The 18,287-nt window shown below is 39.2% G+C and overlaps 1 protein-coding gene across 2 annotated transcripts; it reads right to left on the bottom strand.

Annotated features, from left to right (window-relative positions):
• Window positions 1-10,969: 10,969 nt before the first annotated feature.
• Window positions 10,970-17,877, bottom strand: LOC113944724 (serine protease inhibitor 2.1-like). 2 transcript variants are annotated; one of them, XM_027638174.1, is made up of 6 exons: window positions 17,750-17,853; window positions 15,614-16,276; window positions 14,346-15,008; window positions 13,203-13,473; window positions 12,393-12,540; window positions 10,970-11,584 (listed from the first exon to the last, which is right to left on the bottom strand). In XM_027638174.1, exons 3-6 carry the CDS (start codon window positions 14,989-14,991, stop codon window positions 11,390-11,392), a joined length of 1,260 nt encoding a protein of 419 aa, XP_027493975.1. In that variant the 5' UTR covers window positions 14,992-15,008; window positions 15,614-16,276; window positions 17,750-17,853; the 3' UTR covers window positions 10,970-11,389. The 2 variants fall into 2 exon arrangements, with proteins under 2 accessions (XP_027493975.1, XP_027493973.1); XM_027638172.1 differs by lacking the exon at window positions 15,614-16,276 and having other exon boundaries at window positions 17,750-17,877.
• Between the last annotated feature and the right edge of the window lie 410 nt (window positions 17,878-18,287).

The following is an 18,287-nucleotide window of genomic DNA, read 5'->3' as shown; positions in this document are numbered from 1 at the left end:
GTCTAGCTGAGCCAGCACAGGTCACGAGGGAGTGCACTGTCCCTGCCAGAGTGTCCACTTCACTTCATCCTGGGAACTATAACCTCTCTGTCAGGATTTCAAAACAGGGTTTGGATTTAGAAAGCCCTTTTGCCTCACTCTATAACTCAGTTACAACCTTTGACACCTTATTTAATGGTTTCAGGGCTTTTCTTATGGAGGGCAGATTGGTGATTGGTGAATGGTCTCTAAGTTTCTAACAAGAATAACGTGACATTACCAGTCTAGTAAGACATTTACAGTCAATACAGTTGTTTACTCATTGTTGTTGGTCTTCACCCGTGGCTGAGTATTTGGGGAATTGGTGGAGAGTTTTCCCTTGGCTTTTTAGAAAATATACAACAAAACAACCACTGCTAAGAAACAGTATTTTTGGCGGCTCCAGAGACTGACTGCAAAGGGAAACGTGGTCAGTGAATACCTTGTTTCCTTGGGCTAGTATCATATGCAACTGAAATGGACATCAGGAGGACTCAAAACAGGCCAATTCACCTTTCATCCAAAAGGTCTTAAAAAAGACGTGCTGGCATCACTGGAGGATATTCAGGGTTGAATATAATATATGGACAAATCACAGAATATGGACAAATCACAGAAGGAGAAACTAAGGTAGGAAATGAACTTTTTAAACCGATACGTACTCTCCTCCATTGAGTAGGATGGTTTTGGTGTTCCACTTAGCACTTATAGTGTCATTCCCATCAGGTAGATGTAATATATGCAATATGCATCCCATTTATTCCACATTACCAGCAATCCAAAATGTTGATGGCCACCATCAGATTTTGAAGTGAGGTTAAGATCCATAATCCATAAATCACTGAACCATTGCCCACTAATTATAACTCGATTATGAACTGTCAAAGTAGCTAGCAATGCATGTGGTCACTGGCCTATTATAGCTTACAAAACAGTGAATAAGATTTACAAGATGGAAAACAGGAACTTGAGTATTTCCAGTTTAGCAAGCTCTGCAAACATACCAATAATCCTTCATCTTCATTAACAGAGATCAACTTGTTTATTAGCAGTGAGGCAGAAAGTACATAAATGAAGGGATGGCCTGAAGGATGACTCCGTTTTGACTGGAGAGGCATGCAACACCCCACACTTGCAATGAAATGCTGTAGTATCTCTTCTCTTTAAAGAATAACAAAAGATATACACAACCTCTGCTGGGAATACAAGTTCTTTCTACTTTGTTCATTAGTCCTTGTTATTTTCATCGGTTTTTAACCAAAAAGGTATATTTATCAGCCTCAGGGATTTTGGAAGCAGTTCTATTTCAAGATACCCTCTACTGCTCTCTAAAACCACATAAAACAAGAAAAATTTATGTTGCTTGCAATAGCAAAACCATATTTTTTAAGGTCTATAGCTTTGAGAGCATTATGGAACTATGATTTACAGATTGACTACATCATGGGATAGCAATTCAGTGATGCCATATTGCCCAGCAAATAGTTTGTAAATACATTGAAAGGATTTAATTTTCCAGGTTCCACCTAATTCCTTCCTTATCCTCCAAGACAGACAACAGTTATTCTTTTCTGTTTTCTGGGGTTTCTTGCCATTATAGCTTTAAATTTTATTTCATTTTCTTACATAATATTCCACCTGGCTAAGATATTGGGGAGAATAAAAAAAAATTAAAATAAATTAAATTAACTAATTATAAATTACAACATGCCAAGAAGATGGAAGGTACCTTCTCAACAATGTTAAACTGTTGGGTTTTAATACTGACAACTCTTCCAAATGTTCCATCACACTTAACAGTAAGTTGGGAAGACAAATGTTATCATTCCAAACATTCTTCCCTCTTCTTTCTTATTCCTTCAGATTTACATGCTGAGCACAATGGTATGAAATATATAGCATGAAGTGATATGAAATATGATTTGCAATATTCATTGGGTCACTTGAAGTCATCTGTCCCAGACGTGTCCCCTCCCAACTCCTTTGACACCCCGAGCCCACTCACTGGCGGGGTGGGGTGAGAAGGAGACAAGGCCTTGGCTCTGTGTAAGTGCTGCTCAACAAGAACTAAAACATCTCTGTATTATCAACACTGTTTTCAACACAAATTCAAAACATAGCCCCATTCCAGCTGGTATGAAGAAAATTAACTGTATTCCAGACAAAACTTAGAAGATGCTTCTCATTTTGCATTAACTCTAGGCTCCAATTTACCTTGCGTTTCTCCATCATGGAACCCAGAAATGCTCATCCTTTCGTGAAGGTTTTGCTTCATTTCTTTTCAAGAAATTAATTCCTCATGTAAAATCTTGATAATTTAATTTTAAATATAAAAGTTGAAGTAAAGTGAACACAAGATATATCGTAAACCAAAAGGATTTTATTTTGTGGATGTGGCCTGCTCATGTGTTTGCATTGTTACTTACTGCTGAACCATATTCAGGAGAATGTCATTTGGCAAATGTTCTTATCAAATACAAACTTCAAAAGGAATACAGTGTAATTATGAAGATACTTTGTAAAAGACATAGATACATGTAAATACACACCCACACTCCCCCCCCTCCCCCCAACCTGTAAGTACCCACGGTATTGGAAAAAGATCAACTAGTATGATGTGTTGATCTAATAATACGTGCATAAGCCTGGCAGACAGGAAACTTGGGTTGCCCTCTGAGGACAATTCAAGTAGAAGAAGAAATACAGGCCCTAGGAGTTGTTTTTTAGTATGATAACTGATTGCTCAAGATGTGGAATTGTTAATAATTCTAGTCATATGAGCAGTGTGTGAATGGTTCTGCTGAAGATAATTGTTTAATCATTATCTTTGCTAAATCAGAACCTGTGGCAATAATAATTAATGCTTAGTGATTTGAATTGGGAAAAAAAAAAAAAAAAGGAAGAAATGCTATCTCAAATTAATTGTGGTATTTTGATAACAACAGTAACCTCAAAACATTTTTAAGAGCTTTGAAGGATTGCAAATTTGCAGATTTTATATGCAATTGTTTTGAACCATTTTTTTGCTAGAGGCTAGTAAAATGAGGATTTTTTTTCCATTCTGATATGAAGTAATGTAAAATAGCGTATTCTATTCTGATAGCAGATTCTCTGAAAGAGTTAATGTCTCTCAACCTTAGCGTTTACAGTCTAATCAATTTATTTCTTTGCCTTACTTTTAATATACTATTTCTTTCCTTTCATTTACATTTTCACGTGTAAAATATTTTTACATCACTTAATATCAAACTGGAAAAAATTCAAATCACACTTGTTCCTCACACACAGAGAGCGCTTTCTGTGGAGCGTGCCAATGTAATGGAAAGACATAACACATTGCTTTCTGCAGCCTGTAATAGGGATTTTCTCATTTATCCTTCTGTTATTATAGGAGCACATGTGGATGGTCTAGAGATTTAGACTGTGGCATGACGATTTGCTATTGATTTTCTCTTTTTTCTATCCCAGTAATTTTTAATATTTAATTTGCCTCCTTCCTCACTACTGAGCTGATCTGTGTACCTGCTACCCACCAAACCCTCACTTCTGTGTGACAGCAGTCAGTTCAAGTGCAGCATTTCACCAAACCTGCAGCTAAAACTTAACAAGAAAATCGAAGCTCCTACCAACAGAGTAATAACAAGTCAGAAAGCTACTGTTCTTCCTGGTTTCAAAATGAAGTAGAATTTGTCATGTCCATTCCTTTATTTTAATAGGAGATGGTGGCACAGGGCTCCTTTTCCTATAATCCCCAGAGCTCAAGGCTCTGTGCTTAACAGTTCTACCTGCAGAAAATGGTGTAGGAGAATCACACTAAAAGTTTGGCTTCTTGCAAGAATCTTACCACTCATAACTGGTATATGGAAATAACAGCATTTTACTAACAGAATTTGCCCTATGGACCTTTTTCTCTTGGTGTAAAAGAACCCTTTCTATGCAAACAACATTTTGAGTGACAATTTCACCTGAGAATAAAAGTTCTCATTTTGAAATTAAGTTATCTACCAGAGAAATCCCTTGGCATTACTAAATAAATTTAAATTGATGCCTTACATTCTTTATTTCTGTGACATAGATATGGTCAGTTGAGCACTAAGAAAATGCCTTCTGTAGGTATTTTGGAATTATACTTGAAGTTTTTTCTTCCAAAGCCAGATAGAAAGAATTAGGGCTAAATTTTGCAAGGTGTTATCATTTTCTACTGTTTGATAGATTAATATTGTTGGCCTCAGTGAAGAAGCAGAAGGACGATCAACTAGCTGAGCGAATATATTCAATAAAATTAAATTTATTATATGATTCCATTGCTCATATCCCTTTTCTTAAACAAGTCTTTGACACTGTGAGATTTTAGAATGTAAGATTTTGAGGATTCTGAGAGGTCACTGAGATGGTTTAATGCAGCAATTCTCTTCCCTGTTTCAATGGAGGCAAAAGAAGAGACTGTATAGTTGCTCTTAGTCTCTGCAGATCATAATCTGGCAGGTCAGCACAATTCCATTTCCATCAATGACTTGCATTAGCATGCCTCCACAGGACACTTCGGGATCTAGGCTGTACTTACATGAGTTTTCTCTCATGATTGCTGCACCATCTTTCGCAACCCAACAATCTAGAAGTGTACAGAAGTATTAGAGCATATTTGCTTCTGTTTGATGCCTCTTTTTGGTCACTCTTGACACAACTGTGAATGTCAGGGCTATGAAACACAGCATGGGCATGAGGTAGTAATCTCTGCCCAGGGCAACTGAGACAGAAAATGCCTTAGAATTTCACCCATGGGATTTACCCAAGGGACACAACTCAGACTTGAAAGATAGAGGAACAGAAAATAAATTCTAGTATCTGTCCCTTGAAGATGTGACTTAGGGTATGGTTTTTCTAATGGCTAGAGAATCTGTATCTGTGAGAAGAGCAAACCCAGCAGTATTCATATGCATTAGGACTTTTCATTACATCTTTCATCTCCTCTGTGTACAGATGTTTTCTCCTGCTCTGAAGTTGTTTCCTGGCTGCAACCAAAGTTCTTATGATGACTAGAACATTTAGGTTGGACTCAATGATCTTGGAGTTCTTTTCCAACCTGATTCTATGATTGTGTTGTCTTATTCTATGTTGTTTTTTCCTTTCAAACATTTTTCTTGATCAGAGCATCTTCCATGTAGTCTGTTTTTTCTACATGAAATGTGGTAAACAATATAGTAACTTTTCCTCAGTAAGATAGTTGCCCGAGTCAGACAAAGTCTTCTTCAGACCTTCCATATGAGCATCATATTGCTGTTAACAGTTTTCCAATCTCAAAGGATATGTTCTTGTTTAGTTATGTAACAAGAATTTTGTTTCCAGATGGCTTATGGAAAAGAAACTGAATGCAATACACATAAGAGAAACAAAGGCTCATTTGCATAAATAAGATTAAGTCTCTTGTAATAAATTCATCTCTGGGGGTGGAATTGAACTGAAAAGGTACTTTCATCATAGAAATTCTTTTTTTCAAGAAGCCAGAAAAGTCATTTACAGCAGCATCAGTGTTTAGCTGACTTTGTGTAACCAGGATATTAATCATAATCAATGACATCTACATGGAATGGATGAATGATAGTTTTCTTTAAAACTGTTAGTCTGAGGAAAGCACAATTACCAAATTATTTAGAAATGGATTCAGTGTTATACCTGGGACTGGGAACTTAATGAAGGATATTTCCAGATCAGTCTTTGCTGGCTAACGGTTTAAAGGGAATGAATGATATTATTGATATGCTCAGTTTAAATCTAATGAAAACAGCCCCATACTGCTTTCATGGGGTAAGAGCAGATGTGCAGTATCCAACAAGGAATGTTGTACGGATGGGTAAGATATGGTGGGTGTGTTACAGGACTCAGAGATACATAGCCCACGGCAGTCTTCATGCTCCTTTCCCTCTTGATAATTTGCACTTGCTCTAACTTCCACCGCAGTGCATATTTAGAGATTTCAGTGAAAAATCTGCATTTTAGAATGTTCATGTTTCTCTTACATTTTTTCTTTGCTTGGAAATCCTAGTGCCTCTCTGCTTTGGGGGTAAGAATTGAATGCTGGGTTAGGGATTAACACTGCTCTGAGGGTTTTTTTTGTACCACTAAAAGCTACCAAGACTCATGTCAAAGAGAAGCAGCTGGGTAGTGAGGCACTGAGACTGACTTGTATCAGCCTACGGGTACTCCTGGTTGCCAGAATACATATTCAAAAACCACCCTGCCTGGGAACTATCACAATCATCTGATTCTTTAGATCTTAGTGATTCTCTGCCTGAAATGCATGTGAGTAAAGAGAAAAAGCCTGCACCTTTTGTTGTGCTGAATCTACTGACACAATCAGAATAGGGTTGATTTACATGTAGGTGAAGTCCTATTTCGTTAAAGTAGTAGCAGCGATCAAGGGCTGAGCAGATGACACAGCTGTGGGGAGAGGACTGCTATGCCCATTCAAGGGTAAGTTCTTCAGATACCAAGGCTGAGACTCAAACTGCATAGCCAGGAATAAGAAAAAAAAAGTCCAAAGTACTGGTAGCAGCTGAAAAACAGGGCTTATGTGAGCAACTGGTTCTTCTCTAACTATTCAAATGATTTATGCCTTTTGGCATTAAGTCAGCTCCTCTCCTTACTGATGAAAGGTAAAATGCATTGAACACATACTACATTAGCCCTGCCATCCTACTGCTTCATGTTTTGTAACAACATTCTACTTGGACTCTGCCACAGGGCAAAGCAAACAGAGAGTTGCTGACAGAAGCTATCCCATCATCAAGCCGAGTCCCAGTGGACCACAAACAAGGTCAGATAGAACAAACTTACAGTCTCCCACATGGCTCATAGGCTGCCAGGAGAAGTCTGTCCCTCAGGTCTGCTGGGGCACAGCTAGGCTGCCTTTCAGGGACCCAGCCTAGTGGATCTGTTTTCAGTCACAGAGCTTATCAGCTGAGATATACTCTGTTTAGGTAAGTCTTTTTCCTCAGAGCTTCACATAAGCATGTCAGATCAGGGCTAACAGACCCACAGCAGATCATTTCTCTTGGATGTTTATGGTAGGGGGTCACATACTTCACTGTAAGGTTTATTATCCCCTTCTGCTGACTGTCACTGCAGAAAGTAAAGTGGATTACACTTTTAGGTTATAGCTCTCTTTCAGGGCTTAGTTTGGATCCTGCTGCCCCATAGGCTGAAAAAATGCATGAGTGAGAATTGTAGAGAAATATTAAAGAATGTTAATAAAATCACCTACAGATGAATGAGAGACACCATAAAATACATGTGTTTGCCACAGATAGAATGAATACACAGTCCATAAATGAAAATTAAAGCCATTTATGTCTACCACAATCCTTCCTTTCCTTCTCTACCATTAAGAATTCTAGTAGCATGAAGAGGAACTTTCCCTATAACATAAAGACACACAACAGCTACACAGACAATTAATATGAGGCAGCTAAGACAGGTTTCTTGGAATTAGGACAAAATACCCTATCTCCCTACAAAAACTTTGCAGAACTGTCCAGTTCCTAAAGAATATCATTAGAACAATGCTGAGAGTAACATCAGTGTCAGTCCAGGCTCTACAGATCTCTATACTGTGAACTATAGGCATTTTTCTGGTTTCAGTGTAGGTATAACACAAGACTAATTAATTTCCTGTTCCCTCAACATCCCTCCCTTCAAGAGAGATTTGGCATGATCCCTCTTCCCACCACAGGTCCCTGCCACAACTCAGGCCAACCTGCTGGTCTGGAGCATAAAGTTGTCAACTGGAGGACAACTGTGGTAATGCCCCAGATCGTGATAGATAACTCCCAAACCAGCATTCAAAGGTGTCTCATTCGATACTTTTGCTAGGAGCAGTCACTCTCCACAGTCCAGTGTGGAAACTCCCAATGCAGCTTTTGTCCTACTGTTCCTTGCCTCTGCTCTCAAAAGTAAAGCCTGAGAGGTAGATGGGGCATGAAGTTGCTCCATGTGTTATTTCCTAAAGCCTTTGCTCTGTCCTAGCAACCATGGGATTTTTCTTAACTTCTTTCCCTTTAGCAACAGGCCAAGAACCTGTTTTTCTGCCACTGCACCCTGATAAAAATCTCATTACTCAGATAGAAATCTCCCCATCCTACCTTCTAGTCAGTTCTGGTGCACAGATTTATTGGGATGGGGTCTCGTGGGAACTGCTCCCAGTGCTTGTTGAGTTTGTATGGCCATCGCAGAGCAGGCTGCCTCACACCACAGCAAGTTATCATTGATCTCAACTCTGTAAAAGCCGCTGCTTTGCACAGAGGTATGGTCTCTCCCAGTCCACTGAGCGATGGCATCTTGTCCCAGAAGAAGCAATAGCTCAGGGCTTCCACCGAATTCTTGGAACGTGGTGCAAACGGATTCATACACAGCAGCAATCTCCAAGTCTCCCTCAGCCAGAAACATAGTCCTCCGTACACTAAAACCATGATTCAAGCACTGATGGGCCTCAGTAAAGCACCTTTATGTAGGGTGGACCAAATTTGGGAGAACGGGTCAGAAGGCCAGAGATGTGGGGGGAGAGCTTTGATTAGGGGTTTGCATTGCCTTTGCAGTGATCAAAGCACATTGCCAGGATCACTGTGGAAATGAGCAAGTACATTCAGAAACATCACCTTCCTAGAGACAGGGACTCGTGCAGTGAGAGAGCAGCTGTCGAAGTCAGCCTCTCCTTGAGGCAGCAGCTGTGTGATAAATGGTTTGTTATAGAGTTTAGCCCCACTACTCCACTGCAGTAAGAGTGGTGATCTACAGACCCACAACAGAAAGGAAGTGTTCATGTGTTTCTTGAAAACAGATTTTACCCACATAGGCACATAAAAAGAGAATGTAAAGAACCTCAATTTCCATATGAGAAAAGTTTTACTCCTCTAACAGACTTTAAAACATATTTTATAGACATGAAACATATTTTACAGACATCCTGATATGTTAATAAGAATGACTGAGGGTTTCCATTGATTTTAAAAGCTTTATAGAATGATAGAAGAGACTGGAGTAATTCCTTAAGTGATGGATTTAAATTGTAAGTTTATTTATCAGCCATAAAAATAATTCATGAATGACATTTGTCACAGGACAATTCTTTGACAGTTTATGCTATGCCTAATGTCACTGTCTCAAAATTTTTTGCTGACCTTGTGGACTGCAAAGAGACACATTGAGAGCTACAGCAGAATAAGTTTATTGTTTCAGGGATTTTTCTCTTTTTTTTTGTCAATGATTTCTTAAGAGCTCCTAGGGAAAGAGTTGGAACATATGAGAAAGAATAGGTTGATTGAGGATAAACAGCCTAGGCAGCAAAAAGCAATGTAAAGAAGAAAGGACTCTGTAGGGACCAGCTCAGGTGAATACTGGTCATCATCATGTGCTGGAGAAGACGTAGTAGCATTACAAGACTTGTGACCTATTGGGATAAAGGTTTTGGTGAGTAGCAAAACTCCTTAGCAGAGAATTCACTTTGAAAAATAGCAACATACTTTAAAAAAGTTATCTTTCAAGGAAAATTTGGAAAATATATTAATAACTTCAACTGTGTTTTGACCCTGGCTAGATGCCAAGTGCCCACCAAAGCCACTCTATCACTTCCTTCCTCAAGTGGACAGGGGAGAGAAAATATAATGAAAGTTTCATGAGTTGAGATAAGGACAGGGAGAGATTACTGTCAAAGGCAAAGCAGACTTGTGTTGGATTCCAAATTTTTGGATATGAGAAAAAGAAAATTACTAGGTTTAAAGAAAAGCCTTGGGCTGACAGAGACTGGGAAAAAACCTCCATTTAGAGTCCAGACAAGGATCTATTGATGTCACGGGTTTGGAATGTCCTGTCCAAGCCTGGAGAAACCATGCCCTGATCTCATCATACCTGTGCAGAAGAACTTTTGTGTTTTATCTCTCCCTTTGTGTTATCTGCTCCCCCCATGTAATACCCCTAAGATAGGATGGGTTTTCCCCTATGATATAAGTGCTAAGACCAAAAAGTTGGTAATTTAGGATTTCCCCTTTACCTCATCCCTATAAAGTCCCTAATTGTAATAGTTCTGACCCCCGATGAATATGTAAAACCCCCATTGAATATGTAGACCCTACATAAGCCTTTAAATAAGAACTTGTAAGTCCAATAAAGCATTCCAGCTTCTTGCCTCTGCTGGGATCGTCTTAGCATTATTGACCTCTGCAGACTTCACTTGGGGAAATTAAATTAATTTATTAGCAATCAAAAACACAGCAGGATAATGAGAAGTAAAACAAATCTTAAAAACACCTTCCCCCTACCCATCCCTCCTTCCCAGGCACTACCTTCTCCCCCACAGCGGTGCAGGGAGACAGGGAACGGAGTTATGATCGGTTCATCACATGTTGTTTCTCCTGCTGCTCCCTCCTCAGGGAGTCCTACCCGTTTCCAGTATGGGGTCCCTCCCATAGGTAATAGTTCTCCACAAACTTCTCCAGTGTGAGTCCTTCCCATGGACTACAGTTCTTTATGAATTGCTACAGGATGGGTCCCTTCCATGGGGTGCAGTCCTTCAGGAACAGGCTGTTCCATCGTAGGTCCCCCACAGGGTCACAAGTCCTGCCAGGAAACCTGCTCTAATGTGAGTTCCTCTCTCCATGGATTGACAGATCCTACCAGGAACCTGCTCCAGTGTGGGTTTCCCATGGTTCACAGTCTCCTTTGGACATCCACCTCCTACACAGACTGCAGGTGGATCGCTGCATCCCTCCAGGGGTTGCGTAGGCACAGCTGCCTCACCAAGTTTTTCACCATGGGCTGCAGGGGAATCTCTGCTCTGGCACCTGGATCACCTCCTCCCTCTCATTCTGCACTGACCTGGGTGTCTGTAGGGCTGTTTCTTTCACTTATTCTCACTCTGCTCTTCTCTGGCTGCAATTACTTCTGCAAAATAGCTTTTTTTTCCCTTCTTAAATATGTTATCACAGAAGCATTACTATCATCTCTGATGGGCTCGGCGTTGGCCAGTGCCAGCTCCATCCTGGAGCCAGCTGGCGTCCTGGAGCCAGCCCTCATGTGGGACGTGAGGGAAGCTTCTACCAGCTTCTCAGAGGAGCCACTCCTGTAGCCCCACCCGCTACCAAAACCTTGCCATGCAAACCCAATACAATTACTCAACTGGGGAAAATGTTACATTTAAAAATCATTACTTGACGAGATTTTTTTTATAATTTTTTGCTTATTAATTTGACGAAGAATTCCTCATTTACTTCTGAATATCCCTCAGTCAGAGAGTAGTTAGTAGCACTAACTAGCCCATGAATGCGAACACTGTACCCATTACAACTCGTGCCCAACATCAATATGCCAAATAACTCAGCAACTACTTTTTAGTAGGATCAACAATTTTCCCCATGAAAAGTGTAGTGCCAGTTAGCTTGTCAGAAATCAAAATAATGAAGGGCTTGTTGAATTTGATGGTAACAGAAGGATACAGAACTCTGGTAGAGATTACAGCAGTGGCTCCTGCAGCCTCAGATCCAGCCTCATCAACTTCCAACAGGGCCTTGTGAAGTGCCTACAGAGAAAAGAAGAAAACGCTATGGTTCATACATGAGACAGGAAGAAGGAGGTAAAATAAATTCTCTTCCTATAGAATATTTAGGAGAAGAAAGGAGTGATAAATCCAGTGGATGAAACTATTTTATGGTAAATCTCCAACGGTCTGAAACAGGAGTGTTTTCTATGTCAGGACTGAACAAGGAGAGCCAAAAATAAACAGGGACACACTGTAAGTACATTCTCACTAGTGCTGAGTAGAGAGAGATAATAACAGCACATGCACAAACTAGTTTATTTCCTTAGATGGTTAGGACTTCCAATAGCAACACTTTCTCTTATTCCAAAGTTAATGAAACACTGTATTTAAATGCTAATACAGGGCTAGTATTTGGCACCTTTAACATTAAATCATAGCCTAAACTGACATAGCAAAATTCTGCTTCTTCAAACTGAAAATCTCCTGGAAACTTTGAGAATATCAAAAAATTAGGTACTAATATCTAATAAAGATCATAATATACTCCTCATTTACAGTTTACTTGACACAATATCATATAAAATATTATATTCCAGTGCCAAGAAATCATTTAAAGTTGTTCAACTTTTCCATGTACTTAATATCCAGCCTTTTAATAGCAATATTAAAGTAATACAAAAGTGAACCAGAAGATTCCTTTTGTAGAAAAGCAAAATTACTAAGCAAGCCCCTACGTTTCATTGTGAGTTTTACTTATAACTTCAACAAAAAAAGGAGGGGAAGAAAGTCTTTAAAAACCCTAGACACAATTGATCAAAACAACCACCACCCCATCACTAGCACTTACTTGTGAAACCTGGAGATTATGTTTGCCACTAATTCCAGACAGATCAGCATTACCTGAGAACACTTCAGTAATGCCCATTTTCTCAAACAGGTTTTTAACATCGTAAGACCCACTAATAGAAAACTTTGGTAACTGCAGATTTAATCTCCTGTTGATCAAAGAAAACAAAACAACAGTGAGGCATTCCAGGCCTGTTTCAGCCAGCAGGATGGATAGTATACAATTCAGCTACACTTGAAAGAGTTCTTTTGATTGCAGACTTGTTTGATGGTAGCATTTGTATTCCTTGAGCAATCTTGGCATCCAGAGAGATGCTCCATCTTTTTGTTTCTACATTCTCCATTTGATTTTTGTGAAAAGAAACAAATTCCTTCATTCCTACTCATTCATCCCAATGCCACATACACAGCCAGCAGAGTTTTTTTGGCTAGAGAGTTACAGAGAATAAGCAGACTGACTGTGGAAAGCCTAAAATAAGGGAAAAGGAGGAAAAATCTATCATGATAAAATTCATAGTGAAGAAAATGAATTGTAGCCTTTTGACTACCATACCTCCATGAAAGAGGAGGCATGGTAGTCAAAAGGCAGCCAAGCAAGTCTTGAGGCAATTGTTACAATGCTGTGACCCCTTCTGTCTGGTCAGAGAGCCTGCAGTTTCTTAGCAGTTATGCTCTTCTCTGACTCATTTGGGGAATTGCTTATTTATGAAATCGAGGCATTATACCCAGCAGGAGATGATCTGAACTTAGCACTTCCTTTTAAAAACAGTGAATTGTTCTCAAATATAGTAATCCATATACCTAGAGTTACCTGGGCGTAAGTTCGTTATTCCATTTACAAAGAGTTTCCTTGGAGAGAGCATCTTCCACTTGCTTCATCTTTCCATCATCAGGCAGAATGAGCAATGCTCGTGCAGTGCCCTGGTAAGGCAGCTCTATCACCTCGCAGGAGAGATCCTGGTCGTAGTAAGTGTTAGAGATACTGTCATGCTGCATCATGTTGACTCTAACAGATGCATTTGTGTTCACAAAAAAATCATCCTCATATGTACGCAAAGGATCGAAAGACTTTTCCCAGGCAGCTAATGGGGGAAAAGATAAGATATTGCACTCAAACGTGATAATCATAAGAAATGGCTCTTCTAAATTAGACCAACTTAAACGTAGGACAATGGAGGGCTATTTATGGGAGAATATGATCACTGAATAATTTCAACCTCCTGCATAACACACAATAAGGCAATTTTAGCTGTGCAGTAAGCTCAGCATAGTGTGAGTAAGTCCTGTCTTGCTGAAAAACAACAGAAGGCTGATGAGGACCAATTGAGAGTCCTTTTACTGTAGCCATATGTAATGCCTTTTATGCCATTTAAATACAATGACTTAAACATTAAGCCACAGGACCTTCTTCTCATGCCTTTCCTATGAGGCTATGCCCCTACAAAAGCTGATTGTAGTCAACCTGGTGAGGAATTCATCAGCAGAATAAAGGGTCTTAACATTTGAGCAAGCCTCCAGAGACACAGGCCCTCAAAATGCTCTATCCCAAATTTTTGTGCAATGCACCTAGTGGATCTGCCATAAAACTGGGGACCCTATAAAGAGTATCAGTCCACCAAGTTTGACTGGCATGGAGAACATCTTGGAAACATCTTTAGTCATTGTGCTCTCAGACCAATGATACTATGTGCGGTGGATCCCTGTCTATGAGAGGTCCACTAGAGAGGCACTTCTCTGTCTACAGCTTTCAGGTAAACTGGGTCATGATTAAGCAATCAGTATTTCTCAACAATCAGATCCCCTGCTCTTGGCCAGATCTAATCTCTACTTTGAAGGTTCTGCACAGTTTAGTTCTTTCCTAAATAGTCACTCTGGTAACAAATCATCAGGAGTTCTCTAAAATTTTTATTTTGCATCAAAACCATCTATTGGAATATTATGTTAAATATCTTACCTTTAAAATAAATGTAGTTAACTAGAACTAGTACAGTACTTGGTTCAAGATGATCAACTAATTCAGGGATTTTCCCCTTGGTTTTCTCCTCTACATATTTATTGATTTGCTTCTTAGTCTCTTCTGGTTTATGGAAATCGCTATAAAAAAAATCTGCATCATAAAATTGTTTGGTATTTTGCAAAAATGACTCCTGTGGTTCATACCCAGTAGCTGTAAAAATGGCATTCCCTATATTTAATGTGATATTAGCATCAGCACAGTTCAGTACGGATAAAACTTTGTGAAAACTGTCATGTATTTCATGTATGCGAGCCTCAGTCAGATCGTCAAAGCCCAGTCCTCCAAAAATCTGAGACAGGGTGGTTGACTTAGCACCAACAGCCAGCATGGCAAATGCAGTGGAGATGCTCATGGGAGAAAAGAAAACATTTTCATCAGCTTCTTTTGATATAGCCTGCTTGTAAAATCTAAATACAAAATCTGCATAGTTTGAGCCTTGCTTGTCACAGTTATGTGTTAATAAATTTTCTGTTCCGTCTTGCAGATTAGTATTGTTGACTTTATGGCAAATATCTTCATGGTGGCAATGGGATACAGCACAAAGAACAGCAAGGAGTAAACACAGCCACAGGATACACTTCATCTTCTTTTGAAATTATTCTGTCACAAAATAAACAGTCATTAAATGAGCAGATGGGAATGATGTGCTTGGTAGTAAGGAATAATAAATAGTTTGTTATCATAAATATTACGTAGTGCAACTGTAAATATCTAATATACATATGATATTTAAAGTTCTCATGGGTACAATGTCAAATTTAAATAATAAATTCTACCAAGTTATAGATTAAAATGTCAGCATAATAAAACCATCATATTTCATTGTAACTGGCCTGAAAAGGCAATACTTTTCTTCATTATAATACATTGGCTGTGAAAACATAGAGCTAAAGTTCACAATAATCTCAATTAACAATTACATTATTTTCCTATGATCGTTGTCTCCCATAGGGTACATCTAAACAAACAAGTTACCATAAGGGAAGACAGGGTGTGGGTTTCAAAGACATCAAATACTCTACAGCATCTGCCCAAAAGCAATTTGATAAATGTAAGGAAATGTGAGACATCTCGCTACTCACTGGAAGTGGGGTAAATTCCCTCCCCTCCACCAAGGCAGCAGCACAGAGGCAGACAGCTGTCACAAACTATTTGGTGCTTGTTAAATTCACACCTCTGTTTACCTCATGGCCCTGTTCACTTACTCATATGGCCAATCATTGGGCACAGCTGGTGGTGGAAGAAAGGCATGAACTTCAACGCAAAATTCAAGGCAAAAGCCTGGAGCACCCTGTGACATGACAGCAGTGCACACAGAAATGGGCACAAAGACATGTGGGAAGCAGCAGATTTGCATCAGAAAATGAGGTGTATGTTTGGAGTGAAGGAACCTTTCTTTTTTGGTGGCTGCAACAAGTGTTTGTAATTTGTTAAATGATGTTTTGCCCCTCACCAATGAGTTAACTTGCATGGGATATGGGAAAGACCTGGATCCAAGAAGAAGAGGACCATTAATCCCATTTGGAAATCAAAAGACATAGATTAATTTTCTTTGGAGATGGCAAGTTTCTTTGTTATGCTTGTTCTCCTAATGCTGATGTAATATCCTTCATCTGAGTCCTTGCTCTCCACAGGAGCTGGGACAAGTCTCTGGTTTACTGAATTCAGTTCCCTGCTGTTCTGGAGGCATCTCATACAAACCCTCTTCAGAACTGTAACAAGCTATCAATGAAAATAAGCTTTTTGTTCTTATAGCTTCAGCATGAAAATATTTCTAGAACTTTTCTACTGTTATGGCTTCTCTTCTGGTTTCCAGCTAATGCAGCCTGTTTGTGGCCTTTTCTTCCAGGACCAAATTTTCCCGTGTCCTGCCAAGGTAAAGTTGTCTTGGTCCTACATTCATTCCCAGATGTGAATGATGATTGTATTTACTATTTAAACAACATTTAGATGGAGTTTCTGAGGGCAGCCCAAGTTCAAGGATTTTGTTTTATTTTTTTATTGATGATCTTTCTTGTTTTTATAGCAAACGTATACACTAACTGTGTGTTCTCATATTTGCTTAGATCTGAGTATGCTGAGTGTGCCTGAGAGAGGATAGGGTCCACTGCAGTGACCTACAGTAAAAAGTGGTAACACTAAATTTGAATTTCCTTAAACCAAAAGATGGAGTATGGCTCTAGATGGGAATATGATTCAGCTTTTTGCATCTCTTTTAAGCAGAACTCTCCCTGTTCTTCACAGCCAAAAAAACCCCCCAAAACCAAACCCCAAACAACCCTTATGTGGAAAAATGAAGTAATAATGTAGTACACAGGATGTTCCAAAAACACCTGATGTTTAACATCTTGTAGGCCGTTTATCTCTAGGTATTTGAGATATTGCACACTTAAGTGAGAAGATAATTTTTATCTGTCCATGTTCACTTCCTGTGTCCATACAGAACTTAGCCTGACTTTCAAAGAATTTCTGAATCAAAGAATATGGTTTAGGGTTTTTTTTCTGCAGCAAGCTTATATTAGGCATGTCTCTGTTATAGCTTCTACTATAACAGATCTGTTAAAAAACTTTTCTTAGTATCAGTGCTCTCTGTAGAAATCTGAAAGAAATGCTTCTACCAGAAGCTGGAAAACACTGAATATTGTAATCAAGTTTTCCTCCCATACTTTTCCCTTTAGAGATGAAATCGCTTTAATTTCAATGTTTTGAGATTAGAAAATTTCACACACAAATATTTTTGTTAACACTTCAAAGCTGAAGAAATTGGAAAGGCTTTACTAAATCTGGCAGTACTTCTAATGCAAATTGGAAATTCAGAAAATAATTCTCTTCCAGACCACATATTAGTTTGTCTATGGGAATAAAAGGGGTGATTAAATTTTAATTGTGGCCGTCCACCTGCCCCCCGTTACACTCACCCCTGTCTAATTAGAAAGCATGGCCTTAGCAATTCAGTGATTGTTTTTTAAATTAAGTCACTGAAAGAGTTTATAAATTAGACCTGGTTGTTCAGTCAATAGTGGGATTGTACTAATTTTGAGTCACTGTGAAGACTGTTTTAACCTAAAAGGTGATTACATCAGTATTCTGCTTTGACAACTACTTAATAAGTCCCCATGACTTCAAAGGTTATTTTAGTTTGATTTCAGGCTAAGCATATTCCCCCAGAACAGCAGGTCCCACTGGTCCCTTACATGTCTGCTTGATTAATCTTCCATTGCAACATCTGCACAGAACCAAATCACAAGCAGACAAATGAAATTAACCTTATATTAAAATTCCACCAACCACAGAAATCATCGTTTGCAAGTCTCCAAGAAAAGTGCGTGTGTAGTACTTACGAAATCAGAAGCCTCGTTGCATTCAGCTGACCATGTTGTTCCCCACACTGTTACTTATACTAGTACCTCATCTTCTGCTTAATTAGTGCTGTTAAACATTAAACAGATCTGATAAAAATTAGAGCCAACCAAAAAAAAGGAGGAAACAAAACAAATATTGACGAAACAGGTTTGCGAGGGTCATCTCTATTATTCAGCCAAAGAAGCTGACAATCTTCAGCCATTTGAAGAGTAGCTGTGACATTCTCTCTGTTGCCTTTGGCCATGCGGAGCAGATGGGGGCAAACATTGTGTAATTAGGACCCTTCCGGAAACCAGGATGTTGTACCTGTAACCACTGGAAACAGACGGCAACTCTTGGTGCCAGAAGTCAGACTCTCTGTGCTGTGATGAAGTACACATGGAGCCATGTATCACATCAGCTTGGTGCTCTTCCAAAGTCTATCCAGATGCAAAATCTTCTGCCTGATCCTCAGCCTGTGTATGGATGACAAACTAATTGCCTTTACTTTCTCTCTCTGTCTGTAGCTGCATACCA

Source organism: Corapipo altera, unplaced genomic scaffold, assembly GCF_003945725.1.
Source record: "Corapipo altera isolate COAL_440 unplaced genomic scaffold, ASM394572v1 23, whole genome shotgun sequence".
NCBI lineage: Eukaryota > Metazoa > Chordata > Aves > Passeriformes > Pipridae > Corapipo > Corapipo altera.
The sequence above is the reverse complement of the archived record's forward strand: the minus strand, read 5'-3'. Positions and strand labels throughout refer to the sequence as shown.

Excerpts from the sequence above, each read along its gene's own strand:
- LOC113944724 (XM_027638172.1), bottom strand. The coding sequence starts at position 14,991 with ATGAAGTGTATCCTGTGGCTGTGTTTACTCCTTGCTGTTCTTTGTGCT. Across the intron at positions 13,474-14,345 it reads TAACTACATTTATTTTAAAG|CTGCCTGGGAAAAGTCTTTC; the intron begins GTAAGATATTTA and ends TTCCCCCATTAG. Across the intron at positions 12,541-13,202 it reads AATAACGAACTTACGCCCAG|GAGATTAAATCTGCAGTTAC; the intron begins GTAACTCTAGGT and ends TTTGATCAACAG.